A 14,335-nucleotide genomic window follows, 5' to 3' on the forward strand; every position below is an offset into this window, starting at 1 on the left:
ATGTCCGTACGTCCATTTTAAACATTTTGATTATTTTACTTTTTTAACAACAAATTTTTATGTGATCTGATCATCCGATTGATCTGGTTTTTGGTGTATTGATTCCTGGGACAACAAAGTATAATGTAATAAGCGAAGCAACTCTATAATCAAGTCCTAAAAATGTAAGTATGTCCATAAACATTATCCTGAATCAAGCTGTTTTTCAACAAATTTACTTACAATTTTGCGTTGACTCTTATACATTTATATTCTGATTATTCAGTTCTGACACTATACAAGTATTAATGTCCGTTTGTCTTACCGTTTCTGTGCTTCGCTTTTATGGATGTTGTCATCCTTGTTCTTTCTACAAAGACGGTATTTATTAAAGTCTAGGTTTAAGAACCCAAATAGTTTTTAAACACTGCTCAAATTTTACGCATTTTGTACGCCCAAGGGTTAAGGACGTTCACAAACTAAATTAACCATCTGAATTTAACACTGTATGACGTCACTTAACACTGCTAAAATTTAACCATGGGTACGATCGTTTTACATCATTAAACGCTCTGTAAACACACTTGATTTGGGTCACGTGACCATTAAAATACACTGAATTTTGATTTTGAAGATAATATTAAATGTCTTCTTCTCTATAAAAAGAAGGAATTCGATTCTTAATACATAACTATTATTTTTAAAAATTATTATATTTTAATACAAAGATTAATATTTATTCTATATAATAATTTTTCTATAGACATTTAGGTAATATAGATATGTTCTTGATTTTTTTTCTCTTATTAATAAATTAAATTTACAAAGAGTGTAGGTAATTTATATAAGAAAAATACAAAGAGGAAATCCTTATACATAAGTAACAGGATGTCTATCCTGTATGTCCGTCTGTACCAAATGATAATTGAAAAAAAATCTCTTTTGTTAGGACAATGTTTGTCTCTGTACTATGTATGTATCTCAGAGAAACTGTGGCAGCCACGCCGTTGCTGCAGAAAACGCCGCCGCCGGCGGAATTTTTTTTAACATTTCTCGCCGAATCAGACAATATTGTATTATTAGAGTACATGTTATTTTTTTCCAAAAATTTTCCACTGCGGTAGGACTTAGTCATTTTTATGTTGAATTTTTATTTACTTAGGCTAAATCCTAATTTAAGGCTTTCAAAGTTTGGTTAAGGCCTACATAATAAAGCAGTTACATCCCCCTTAAAAAGAAATCAATTAAACTCGGTATTATTCCTATATGAAACGACGACATTAGAAATATTAATGCAAAAACATATGATTTTTCTATGGCAACCCTGAGCAAGCGATGTTTACAGAGTTTAAAATTTAACTTTGCTAAACGTTCATTAACACTGACGTATGTAAACAAATGAAATGTCCTTAACCCCTCGATGGTTAATTTAAAGAGTGTTAAGATTTAGCACTGCTAAACATTGTTAAAGAAAACGATCTAAAACACTCAAAGTTCTTAAACCTAGGCTTAAGTCTCTCAAATCCTACAGCGTAGGGGGAGGGGGGATTCGCTGGACATTATAAGATATATAAAAAAATACTCATATTATGATTAGAAACTTAAGATCTCGTGTATTCAAATGTATGACTTTGTTACATTTTGTATGAAGTGCCCTAATTTTATTCCCACAAAGGAGTTAGTTAAAAAATTAAATTGCCATCTGTAGTACTATCAATAGTTTTCCATCAAATTACATTGCAAAAAGTTAAAAAATTCGAATTTTATGTCTAAGGTCCAATTCAGGATTTTGGTTTATAGCAATATTTTCAAGGACCTTTTTAAAAATAAATTAAGGGATCAAATTTTATAGGGTGCTGGGAAGAATCTAAAGCTGAATTTTTTCATATTTTTACAGTAGCTTTTCTCCTATTTCTAGACCCTACAATGGCCATTTTATAACTTTTACTCAACTTAACCTAACTTTGTTAAAAATTAAAATATATATTAGAACCAAAAAAAAACTTAAGACGCTAATTTTAGCCTAACAAGAGGGGAGGAAGTTTTGACACATTTGCGTAAACAGTGAGTATAGGCTTTACCTTTGGACTGAGAGGATAGGTTATAAAAGAAAAAATCATTCTTATGAGTAATTTTTGCCAATTTTTAAGATTTTTTAGATAGGCCTCCAGGTTCAGGAGCTGCAGGCCTCCAGGTGGTCTCTGGACCGGAAAAAAATAAAAAAATATTTTTTGTTTTGAAGAGATAGAGGTCAACTTATTTAACAAAATATGCATCTTTTTTCTTAAAACATGTAAATAACATTAAAAAATATGCATATTTTGTTATAGAAAATGTCTTCTAACTCGTAAAAAAAATAAAAAAATATGGGTTTTGATTTTTACCAGTATAGAGAAAATGGAAGCCTGCAGCTCCTGAACCTGAAAAATCTTAAAACTTGGAAAAATTTATCAAATAAGAATGATTTATTCCTAATAACCTATCCTCTCAGTCCAAAGATAAAGCCTATACTAACTGTTTACGTAAATGTGTCAAAACTTCCCCCCCTCTTAACATTCCGCTTTTAAAATAAAGGATTGCGGATTTGGATTCAGGATTAAAAAATTGTCCAAAAATTATACGGATTCCGATTGTCAACCCTAGTTTTGTCAATGTTGCAAAATATTAGTTTATAGAATTTGAATAAATTCTGTTAGCGCCAAAAATGATTTATAGTATTAGATGCGTGCGCGAAGCGCCAAAAATTTTTTTGCTCTACATAATTGATTAAATGCTAGATGATATATGACCATAAAGAGGAGAGGAGCCACCTAACGGTACTGAGGAACTGAAAAGTAAATAAAGAAATATTCATAGTGTAAAGAACTAAAATTAAAGAGGTTGCTCCTCTTTTTTAGAGGTTGGCCCCTCCTTTATAGTGATGACCTCTTTCTTTTAGGGTGTGGCCCCTCCTTTTTAGGAAGGTAACGCAATGAAAGAGAACATAATGTTATTGTCTTATAAAGAATCATAGGAAAAAGAACTAAAATAAGAGGTTTGCCCCTCCTGTTTAGGGTGGTATCACCATAAAAGAGAACATAATTTTGATTGTTTATGTTTATAAAGAATCATAGGATAAAGAACTAAAATTAAATATATTGCTTCTCTTTTTAAGAGGTTGGCGCCTCATTTTAGGGGGGTGGCCCCTCCTTTTTAGTGGGTGGCCCCTCCTTTTTAGAGGGGTGGCCCCTCCTTTTTAGGGTGGTGGCCCCTCCTTTTTTTGGGTTGGCCCCTCCTTGTGAGGAGGGTGGCCCCTCCTTTTACTAGGGTGGCCCTTCATAAGGAAGAAAAAAGTTGGGTTCCAGTTGGGTTCCAAGAACCCAACTAATGCATGTATGCTCTAAAATAATAACAAAATTTATACAAAAGGAAAATATGTATTATTTTATACTATGGTTATTTTTAAAAAAATCGTCCTAGCTCCGTCGTGTTTACAACTTCAATGTTAACGAGTTTACTAGTTGTTTGGGTGATCATCGGTCTTAAACCAACCTGCGTCATACTTAAGGTGTTAAGGATCCTAAAGCGACTATATCAGTGGTCTGTAACTGAACAAGTATGGGAAATACCATGACCATATATAGTTGGGTTTTCAGAACCCGAGTGGAACCCAACTGTGTAAAGCCATGACATAAACAGATACTTGAGAAAATTTATACCATTAAAAAGATCGTAAAATAGAGATGTTTGTAAAATCTAATTTAATTTGTCAAAATAGAATTTCAATTTGTTTGTCCCTTTTTTTCCTTCCATTATAAATTATGCAAAAAAAACATTGTTTTATAAATCTTTGTGTTTGCCATCTTTTAGTGGTAGTATGTTAGCTTACCTCTTAAGGCTATTTTGGGATATTGTCTGGCATTTGGCTGTCTTCAAAATACCTAAAACACATGGATACGATAATCAAAAAGGACATATGGACAAGAAAGCTGAAGACTATAGAAGAACTTCTTTAAAAAAAAAGATTATATATTTCTAAATTCGATATGAACTGAGCAAACCTGCAGAAGACAAAGCATTAATAATGCTAAAAGAAGAAGTTCTCCGTTCATTATCGGTCTCCAGATTGCACATCATTGCAGCCATTATTATACCCTGCTACAGATTTAACAACCAGCTGGGCCCCAAGCGCGCCTTTGTACAACACACCTCTGAAATATAACATAATTATTGAAGATTGGCACATGTTGTTGGTGGATATTGTCATCCAAAACGTAAGATGTAAAAACTCTGTATAATGAACGAATGCTAATTTTAATTGTAAAGGCCAAGGATGACAATAACCATAAAAGCAAAATATACATTTGAAATAGACAATGGTTCGATCAAGCTTTAATATTCATAATTATCAGCATATTAAAAGAGCAAACTTGCTCTGCAATATTTACATGTAATGTTTGATCTTTCCAGCTTTATTTTGATAACAAAGAAACCGGGGATATTAAATGGAAAAGGGACAGTTGGCAAATAATTCATTAATGGAGTTTACCTCAAATGTCATGTATATCTGGAAAATCTAAACATTGTAAAATTGCCGCGACAGTTAGTTATCCCCCTTGACAACATCCTAACAGTAAATAAATTCTGTCGAAATTAGCACGAAATGCATTCTTATTAATATGGACTAAATTCTGAACGTACTTTGTATTGCTAGCTATTCATCAGAGGGGAGTAATCGCCACTACAAAAATACTAGGTACTCGACTTTGAGAATTTCGTATATAAAATAACTGACTTTAATGGGTTTACATGAAAATTTTGCCACTGACCGGTAAAAAACCAAAATTGTTGGTTGTCATTGGTATTAGCTTTAATCGGATAAAATTGTACATATCATATCATAGAACTAATATTTTGTTTGTTTATATAACATCATTAAAAAGGCTTGTAGACGAAAAGAGGGAAAATCACGCTCTAAATGGGTATTTTTACATGATTACGCACTAAAAACTTAAAAATTACATAAACGTCTGTCTACGCGCGCGCGCATCTTGTTATTTTGAATGCCGCGAACAATTGTGAAGAAGCGCCATTGCAGAATAAGACAATTTATCTCTTGACTATATTTCATTTTTTCATACAATGAGTTTGTTTTTATGCACGTTTGTTTGTTTATTAAGATCTTGCTAATTATAAAACTTAAATATAATGAAACGCAATCTTAAAATCATTTTCTTTGTTCAGAAACCTTAGAAATACTTTTCCTCTGGCCAAAGTTTATAGGAATAAAAGTTTACGTTTATTTTGTCCAATTTATTATTAAAAACCCCAAAGTTGCCAACTTTTATTTTTTTGTCCTTTCTTTATCTTACCACAACATTGTAACTGTTCTATTTCACAAATGTTATATTTACTGTGCCCAAATTCCTTAAAATATATGATAATATAGACCTTATAGACTGTCCTGGCACTACATTAATAATCATCCTTGAAATATGGAGAACTCAGTCGATTTATTCGCCAGAAGGATTTTATCGGACAGACAATAAACATATTCAGTCATATTATACTTAGTGGTTTCACCCTCTAGAGACAAGGCCGTATTAGGAAGAAAATCACTAGGAAAGTTGATCTAAATGCTTGCCAATCTTTTTTTATAACAAAAATTTTTATTTTTAGGGGGGAAGAGGGCTGGAGACGTCCCCCTCTTTCTCCAAGAAACCACCGTAGAACGAGTATATATATTTCATAAGAAGCAAAATACTTATCATTCCAGCAGTTTCCGAGATATTACGCTTTAGACAGACGGATGGAGTAAAATCGTTCTACTTTGTATCAAATTTGGCAGCCATGCTTTAGCAATTTAAAAAAACGAGCCGCGGCAAAAGTACGTAAATCCGAACCAATCGCCAATTTCAAAATTTTGTAAACAACAAAAGAAAAGTATATGAATCCAATGAAATCCACCAATTATGACTATCAAAAGCATCCCTTTTATATATTGAAATTATTGGTAGAAAAGTTTTGTCACATAAGGTTTGTGTATGGGTAAAATATGAAAGTTTATACGTCATGAATTATTTTCAAAAGTTGTGATGGCGATGCCACTTAATATTAATAATGCGATATGTCCGTCTGTCTATAAGAAACAGAATAAAGGAATTGGAAATTTCTCAGCTATATTATTTTCGTTACCAATAAACATACGGCTAGTTTTTATTTGTTTCGATCGTTTGTCTTTCGGTCATGCTACATTTAAAAGACATATACATGTTTCATTAGTCTTGCGATCTAATTAATGATGTTTTTGTACTGCAGCTCTGATCTCCCTATGGGTGACATTATGGAGCTACTTATGAATATTGTCATCCTTGTTTCAGAATAATTTTTGTTTTAAATATATACCTATAATGAATAGAGACAAGCAGATGGAACAATACAGACTTATTTTAAAACATTTCTCAACTGCTCTTTCCCCCTCAAGGTATTAAGATATTTCATTATTAACAGCATAGGTATACAATTAAGTTTTATAAATATAGATTTTATCTTTGATAGGTACATTGTAGGTTTTATCTTATTTACTTAGATTTAGTTTACATTTTTAGTGAAGATTTAAGTATTTGTTATGCAATTTTCATTCAGCTTTATTATACCAACATCTTAATAATTCGGAGGAAAATCACGAAACCTATACGTAAATTCAGCTGTCGTTGGGAGTCAGCATGCAATACATCGTAGAATTGACGACCTCTACATCTCTGCCCCCCCCCCCAAAATATTAATTTAGATTTATTTCGCTTGTTGGTTATACCTTATTAATGAAAGCAATGAAACTCATTGAAGAAAGAGATCAAATCAGAAAATCAAATTCCTTAGATCCTAGACTAAAAGATCTTAACAAAAACATAGATACCAAGATCAGAGAACATAAACAACAAAAGTGGAAAGATCACCTGGACAGTTGTCAACCAAATTCCAAAAAGCTGTGGACAACCATCAAAAATCTTAACAGCCAACCACCACAACCCAACAACCAAGGAATAAAGTTCAACAACAAAATACATCACAACCCCAGGAAACTAGCACAAAAATTCAACAGCCAATATACACCACACTCTGACAAAAAACCAAAACAAAAGTCTAGGAAAGTTCTTCGCCATCTGAAAGTCCAACCAGCAGACCCTAAGGTAAAAATTTCAACAGCCCAGGTTAGGGAGGCGATCAAGAAAGCTAAAAATTCCAAAGCACTAGGACCTGACGACATATCTCCGATTATGCTAAAACACCTTGGTCCAAAGGGAATCCGCTTCTTGACCAACATCTTTAATACATGTGTCAACACAGCCACCATCCCTTCAATCTGGAAAGTTGGCCGGATCATTCCCCTCCTTAAACCTGGAAAACCAGCTGATGAAGGTTCCAGCTACAGACCAATCTCTCTCTTATCACCTATGGCCAAGACTCTGGAAAGTGTCTTACTACCAGAAATCTCAGCTTCCATAAAATTGGCTAACCATCAGCATGGCTTCCGTAAAGCACACTCAACAAAAACTGCCCTACAAGAACTAAACATCAAAATAACCAACGGCCTCAACCAAAAGAAACCTGTCAACAGAACAGTTGCCATTGCCATCGACTTATCTAGAGCTTTTGATACAGTTGATCACGACCTGCTCCTTGAAGACATCCTAGAGCTCCAACTAAATGACAATATCAAAAGGTTTCTTTGTGCTTACCTTAGGGGGAGACAGACTTATGTAGAATTCAGAGGATCCAAATCTAGTTACAGAAAGATGCGCCAGGGAGTCCCCCAAGGAGGAGTCCTCTCACCTGTACTTTTTAATTTGTACATGGCCAAGATGCCACAACCTCCAGAGGGAACCAAACTAGGTACCTATGCAGATGATACTACTGTCGCCAGATCTGGTCCACTAATTGAACCAATATGCCAAGAAATAAATGTCTACTTAAACACACTTGACAATTGGTTTAAAGAAAGAAATCTATTTATATCTGCACCAAAATCAACAGCAACCATCTTCACAACAGCTCCAGGAGAAGTTAACACAGAACTTCCTATCTTTATCAACGACAACAAAGTCCCCACTGTTAAACAACCAAAAATCTTGGGTGTCACATTTGACAATCTCCACACTTTCAGACACCATGCGGACAACGTTAAAACCAAAGTACACTCCAGAAATAATATTCTAAAAGCCCTGGCAGGTACTTCTTGGGGTAAAGATAAAGAAGTGCTAATACCAACATATAAAGCTATAGGACAATCTATTATTAACTACTGCAGCCCTATTTGGAGCCCCTCTGTATGTGATAGTAAATGGCAAGAACTCCAAGCAGCACAAAATGCCGCCTTGAGGACAGCCCTTGGATGTGTTAAAATGACCAGTCAAGACCATCTACATTCAGAAAGTAAGATGATGCCTGCCAAGGATCATTGTGAAATGCTTTCCCGCCAATTTCTACTCAACACACAACAAGACACACATCCTAATACTATAAACCTCAATCACAGAGCTCCACGGAAAATGAAGAACACTTTAGTTACAGAACATGGTAAATACATCAAAAAACTCACCAAAAACAACAACCACACTGGACAAAACCATAAAAAGCTACTAAAGAAAATACACACAGATAGCGTTGCCAGAACAATATCCAACCAAGCAGTTAACCCTGTCCTCAACACTCCTACACCAGCAATTGATGATTCAGAGAAAAAATTGCCCAGAAAAGCTCGCACTAAATTGTCTCAATTAAGGTCAGGCTATAGCTCTATGCTAAACAGCTACCTGTCCAGAATTAGAAATGATGTGCAAGATATCTGCCCAGATTGCCAGTTAGAGCCACACACCTCTAAACATCTATTCAATTGTGTGGCCAAACCTACAGACCTAAAAGTTCGTGACCTTTGGACTAAACCAGTTGAAGCTGCCAGATTCCTTGGCCTCCTTGATGGCCGAGAATTCGATGATAACGGGTGAGAGCTGCGCCAGGCTACAACAACAACAACCTTATTAATTCCTGAGTTTCAATCTTCTCAGTAGGAGAGGATGGAGTGGGGTAAAATAGGCTAACATCCTAAATATCAAAATAAAAGACATTTAGTTGAAGTTTAATGTTATTTGTACGACTAGTGGTTGCACCCATATCATTTAGGGTCTCTTTATTCTCGAAGGTTTAGGTAAAAGTCAGAAACCATGTGAAGCTTTTCACAAAAGGGAGAACTCAATCGGCTCAGTTGTTTTTGTCAACGGATCTTAAAGGACAGACCACACATATCTATCCTTACGACCTATATACTACTATAGTATGTTTAAGGAATTTCAAAGCTATATTTTGGATGGTGGATTTTTGTGGAGTTCCGATGTCAGTAAAATTCTTTACACCAAAATTTCCGTCTGCCAAAGATATAAAGGTAAATATCAGTGATCTCGAGGGATAAGACAATGGATGTCTAAAGCTAGTAATTACACAATTATAGTAAACAAACTTAGGCTCTTTGTAGTAAAAACTATGTAAGTTTGAACACTGTCAAATTATACCAACATAACAAGTTTTTTTAATTTCTTAACGATAACGTGATAATAAAACTTTGGGTATAAGTATAAAATACTAAAGAAGCAGGATTTTTGTGTGTAGTATGTCAGTAGGTAGTTTGTATTCCCTCAATTTTATAAATATTTATATTTATCCCAGATGTGTCATATTTTTTTTACATGTCCTCCAATTATCATTTTATTCTAGTTATTTGATAAATGTTTTCTTTAAGGTAATAGGAGATACAGAAATTATGATGGTTATTTCCAAAAACCAGGAAAAATTTACAGGAATTTTGTTCAAAATATTAATTTGGTATTTTTATACATTTTATACATACATTTGGACCTTAAGATATTTTTTCAATTTTATCAACATTAAAAATACTATTTTTAGCTTATTAAAAACATATTCGTATCGAAGTACCTATCAGAGTTCGAAATAATATTCTCCTTAATATTAAATGTAATATGAATCTAATTTTTGTTTGTAAATGTTTGGTTGTCCTTAGGAATTATAGAGCTTCTATTTTACGAATGTTTTCTTCCTTGTTTTTGACAGACAAAGGTCTAATGTTTCTTCATGCTCAAACCTACAGGACCGGGCTACTCGACTCTAAATCATTAATAACAATCTTGAACTAACTATAAATATTTTATTGAACAGATATGTGCGGTAGAAGCGAAACTGTTCTACAATTCATGATAAACCTCAACAAGTTTCTTAAACAGTTAGAAATTGAAAATAACTACAAAGAAACCGAAAATTGTATAAATCTAGAAAGAGACTGGGCCATCCTTTCTGAAATTCAATCTGTTGGCTTCGAGAAAGTAACAGATATAAGTTTAGATTTACTTAAAGTAGAATTTTGCTACAAGGATGAAAAAGACCAAGAACACAAACTTCAACTTATCATCCCTGAAGATTTTCCCAAATCTGAAGTTCAAACCGTGACAAATCTGCCCGACGCCGATTGGGCTCCGAAATCTATCAAAAGTTTTCTGGGGATCTACACGGAATGGAGAGACGTTTTGGAGGATTATTTGCCGGCCTGGAAAGAACTGGCGGATTTGGATAAATTCTGTTGGGTTCTAGATCCCGATCCTCCCACTCCGTGTGATATGTACAGACGGCTAGCCGCTGGACCCTCCCTTTCTGTTCAGGTTTGAAAGTAATTTTTCACAAGTGATGCTACTCTATGATTACCTTTGTCTGTCAGTCTGTGTTTTACGCTATGTTGGAAATACGAAGATAACCTTTACCAAAGAGCATCTAGCATACAACTTACTTCAATTGGTCCGTCGGTGTGTCGGTCATGCTATCTAAGACAAATATATTTGGTTTTAAGACAGTTTTGTGATTTTTACTATTTAATTGTCATATTCTCTTTTTTATAACAACTAATCATCTGCTTTGTAACTCACTTTGTCCATTTGTCTATTCATGATTTTTTTGAGCTTCGCTGTTAATAGATATTTTCAACTTTGTAAGAAATCTAAGATAGAATTCCAATGTGTCAATTGTGTCCAAGTATATGCAGCAATAATAAACAAGAAATAAAATATACGGTGTTATGTGAGAACAGTGAACTTAAATACACAAAAAAAAATAAGTTTTATTCACAAACATTGAAAGAAAAATATCAGATAGTCTAATATTTACCTAGAGATTATTTAAGGGACAAACAGACAGACATACATATTCCTTATTTACAATGATTATTTTTTTCAGGTTGAACTGGATCCCGGTGACCCATTCCAGTTGCCACACCTCAAATTTTTCGGCCCCGACTCCAAGGTATAGATAATAAATATGTATACAGGGCGTTTCAAAAAAACTGCGTTTTCCAAATTTGGGAAACAACCACTAGGAGTACAAAAAAAATAATTATATGTCAATATTCTCTATAAAAATATTCATCGAAATTGTTACAGGTGTTTTTTAATATCTCTGAAAATAACGGCGCATTTTAAAGCATAAATATTTCAAAAGATGCGTATGATGCTTTTTTCTGGTAGAATTTTGTGCCTTTAGGTTGGTTTTCAAAAATTTATTCACTTGAAAACAACATCTTAATATGGCCAATACAATTTTCTACCAATTACACTAAAAATTTCATTTAAAATTCCCTAACTGAAAACAAATATTCAGTTTTTCTTTTTGTATACTTAAGAAACATGACCTTAAAAATTGCTCATGTTCGTAAATCCCCACCCCTCATTTATTCCTATAATCCTTTAATTTGATTGACAGGTTAAGATATAAACTCATAATTTATCCATAATTTGTAATTAAATGCTTTAATAAAGAAAAATCAAACTTCAATAACTTTTTTGTCTTTAGAGATTTTTTTGTCAAATAAAAAGGAGTTTTTTTCTTTTTACTATAACCTACGTTATTAAATAAGATTCTTTTAATGCAAATAATATAAATTAATATTGAAATTCTACGAATTTTTATACATAATAGAAGAGTTATTTAAATTTTTCTTGCACAACATTTTTCACATAAAGCATTTTTGGAAACTATGTACCTATCATAAAGGCCGTATTTTTAGAGATAATGAAAAACACCTGTTATAAATTTGATGTACTTTTTTACAGAGAATAAGGACATATAATCGTTTTTTTCTGTATTCCTTCTGGTTGTGTCAGAAAAACGGAAAACGCAGTTTTTTTTCTGAAACACCGTGTATAAATATAAGTATAGATGTATATAAGCCTGATAACTTCCTACTTAAAGTGGCGGAGACCCTGCTCGTCTGCTAGCAAATAGCTTTTCGTTCTGTTTTAAGGACTCGGTTTTGTTTCTATTTTTGACATTCTTGGTTGATTTCAAAGAACCTATTCAAAATTGTAACAGGGTCTCCGCCCTGAGGGGAGAGTAACATATAGCTTATACCCCCCTCTATTCTTTTACTTTATAGCATAGATAAGAAAAATTTATGTGACCGAGGGGATTTAAAACCTTTACAGACAGACAGACCATCCTGTTACTTTGAATATATGAGATGGTTTGCATTTTTATTACTTCCCTAAAAATTATTTATCTATGTATATTTTAAGTATTCTATGTTTTAAGGTGAATCCGTTGAGAGAAAAACTGTGTGAAAATGCGGATCTTTGGGACAGGGATGATCCACTGCTGGCAAACTTAGAAAATTTGTTAGGTAAGGTAATTGATACAAATAATATGTAAATGGATATAAAATTTACGTGATGGAATTATCCCTTTAGGCATAGAATTTCCTGACAAGAGCAATGTTACACGAGAAGATTTGAAAATTGACTGTTGGATCTGTTATTCATTTAACTTGGAAGGTGCCACCCCGACTACAATTTGCAGGTAAATATTTCTTTTTGTGGGTGGTTCAGGGAGGGAGATGACATTGGACTATTAATTATACTGGTACCAAAAGTTTATAAACATATTCTCTCATACTTTTTAGAACTTTTATTAAATATTGTTTGATAGGTTAAAACTAACAGACCCTAAGCTTTCAACCCATAATTTGTTTATCATCATTGGGGATGGAGATATTGAAATACCATTTTTAACATACGAACGGACTTTTTTTTTTAAAGGTGTAAAGCTATGTTGGGAAAAATGTTATTCACTCGGCTGCTATTTAAGATAAACAGCTGATTATTTTGGTGAAGATATCTTACCAAAGAGCATCAAGTATGCAACTTATTTGAAACGTCGGTCTGTCGGATAAGCTACAAAAGATAACAAATTAGTATGTTTCAGGACCGACCGCTGCTCCGCCTGTTTCCACGACGCGTGTGCTTACGAATGGCTGAAATCCCTTCCCGACAGTCGGACAACCTTGGAAACAGTTTTTGGCAATTGTCCGTACTGTAGGTCGCCTATGTCAGTCAAGATTCCAAAATAGAACATTTGTATTTTGCTTTTTTCTCAAATTTTTGCGCAAAAAAATTTTCCTTTCCTTTTTAATTAAGAATTTTTGTGCAAGGGAACATTTGTTTAACCTTTAAATACGCCAATTTCAATGCTCGAATCCTGGAAAGTGATATTTTTCTGCGCTTTTTATGGACATGAATGTTCTTGTTTTTCTCTGTTCTATATCATCCTATGATAATTTTAGATGAATTGAATATTTGTGATACTATTGTAATATATTTATATATAGTTCTATAAATTTTTGTCCTTTGATAGAAAATTAAATATTATGGGATTAATTCTATTTTGTGGGCCTTTAGAGGACCAAGTCTGGCCCCGGCCGTACGAGAGAATTAAAATAGTTTTATGATCTTTCTTTTCTTTTTCAAGATAAATCATTCCTAACATGTGTTTTCATCACGGAAACCAGGGGTGTATATTTTACAACGATAATGCTCAACTTATACAGAACATATTTCAGATAAATGTTAGTAAAGTGAATATAAACTAAATACAGGTAGGTATAATACAATACAAGATGGATGACACCGTAGCCTTACTTAACGATACACATGTTCCATTCACGACAGAACTACCCCTCAGCAACAACAGTGCTAATGTTACTCTGCGCAATAGTAGCAACAGGAAGGTTGCCAAATTTTAATTTAACTAGCGGATGCGTCCCAAGCGTCTAGGGGCTGTGAATTTGAAAAAATAGCCTAAAGCCATCCAGGGATATTTTTGAAGTTTCCCTAAAATGTAGAAAACAATCGGTTCAGTAGTTATCGAAATCTTACGCTACAGACAAAAAAAAACTTATTACTTTATATTATAGGATATAGGCTAGGGGGGTGGAAAGTAAAGGTTCCATCCCTGTACTTCGTTCATTTCCTATTTTAACAACTCTGTTGCA

The 14,335-nt window shown here is 33.5% G+C and overlaps 3 protein-coding genes across 19 annotated transcripts in view; 2 read left to right on the forward strand and 1 right to left on the reverse strand.

Annotated features, from left to right (window-relative positions):
- The window catches only part of aralar1 (calcium-binding mitochondrial carrier protein aralar1), a 31,476-nt gene extending 27,281 nt beyond the window's left edge, over positions 1–4,195 (reverse strand). For all 13 annotated transcript variants that reach the window (XR_013882573.1, XR_013882570.1, XR_013882568.1 and 10 more), the window contains exons 1-2: positions 4,020–4,195; positions 3,848–3,899 (exon numbers count right to left, since the gene is read on the reverse strand). Coding sequence is in view for 2 of the 13 variants with exons in the window: in XM_080172523.1 (XP_080028649.1) it covers positions 3,848–3,899; positions 4,020–4,104 (137 nt within the window). In the remaining 11 variants the exon portion in view is untranslated. The remainder of the gene's footprint in view (positions 1–3,847; positions 3,900–4,019) is intronic.
- LOC145328719 (uncharacterized) overlaps positions 1–14,335 on the forward strand; it is a 152,061-nt gene that overhangs the window by 106,325 nt on the left and 31,401 nt on the right. For all 5 annotated transcript variants that reach the window (XR_013882562.1, XR_013882563.1, XM_080172519.1 and 2 more), the window contains exon 2: positions 13,902–14,065. Coding sequence is in view for 3 of the 5 variants with exons in the window: in XM_080172519.1 (XP_080028645.1) it covers positions 13,961–14,065 (105 nt within the window). In the remaining 2 variants the exon portion in view is untranslated. The remainder of the gene's footprint in view (positions 1–13,901; positions 14,066–14,335) is intronic.
- On the forward strand, positions 9,308–13,908 carry Fancl (E3 ubiquitin-protein ligase Fancl). Its single transcript, XM_080172536.1, has 7 exons — positions 9,308–9,397; positions 9,752–9,793; positions 10,183–10,682; positions 11,251–11,316; positions 12,601–12,688; positions 12,756–12,864; positions 13,270–13,908. Exons 3-7 carry the CDS (start codon positions 10,188–10,190, stop codon positions 13,412–13,414), a joined length of 903 nt encoding a protein of 300 aa, XP_080028662.1. The 5' UTR covers positions 9,308–9,397; positions 9,752–9,793; positions 10,183–10,187; the 3' UTR covers positions 13,415–13,908.

This window comes from Acartia tonsa, chromosome 9 (genome assembly GCF_053477335.1).
Source record: "Acartia tonsa isolate MP-2025a chromosome 9, ASM5347733v1, whole genome shotgun sequence".
Lineage (NCBI taxonomy): Eukaryota > Metazoa > Arthropoda > Copepoda > Calanoida > Acartiidae > Acartia > Acartia tonsa.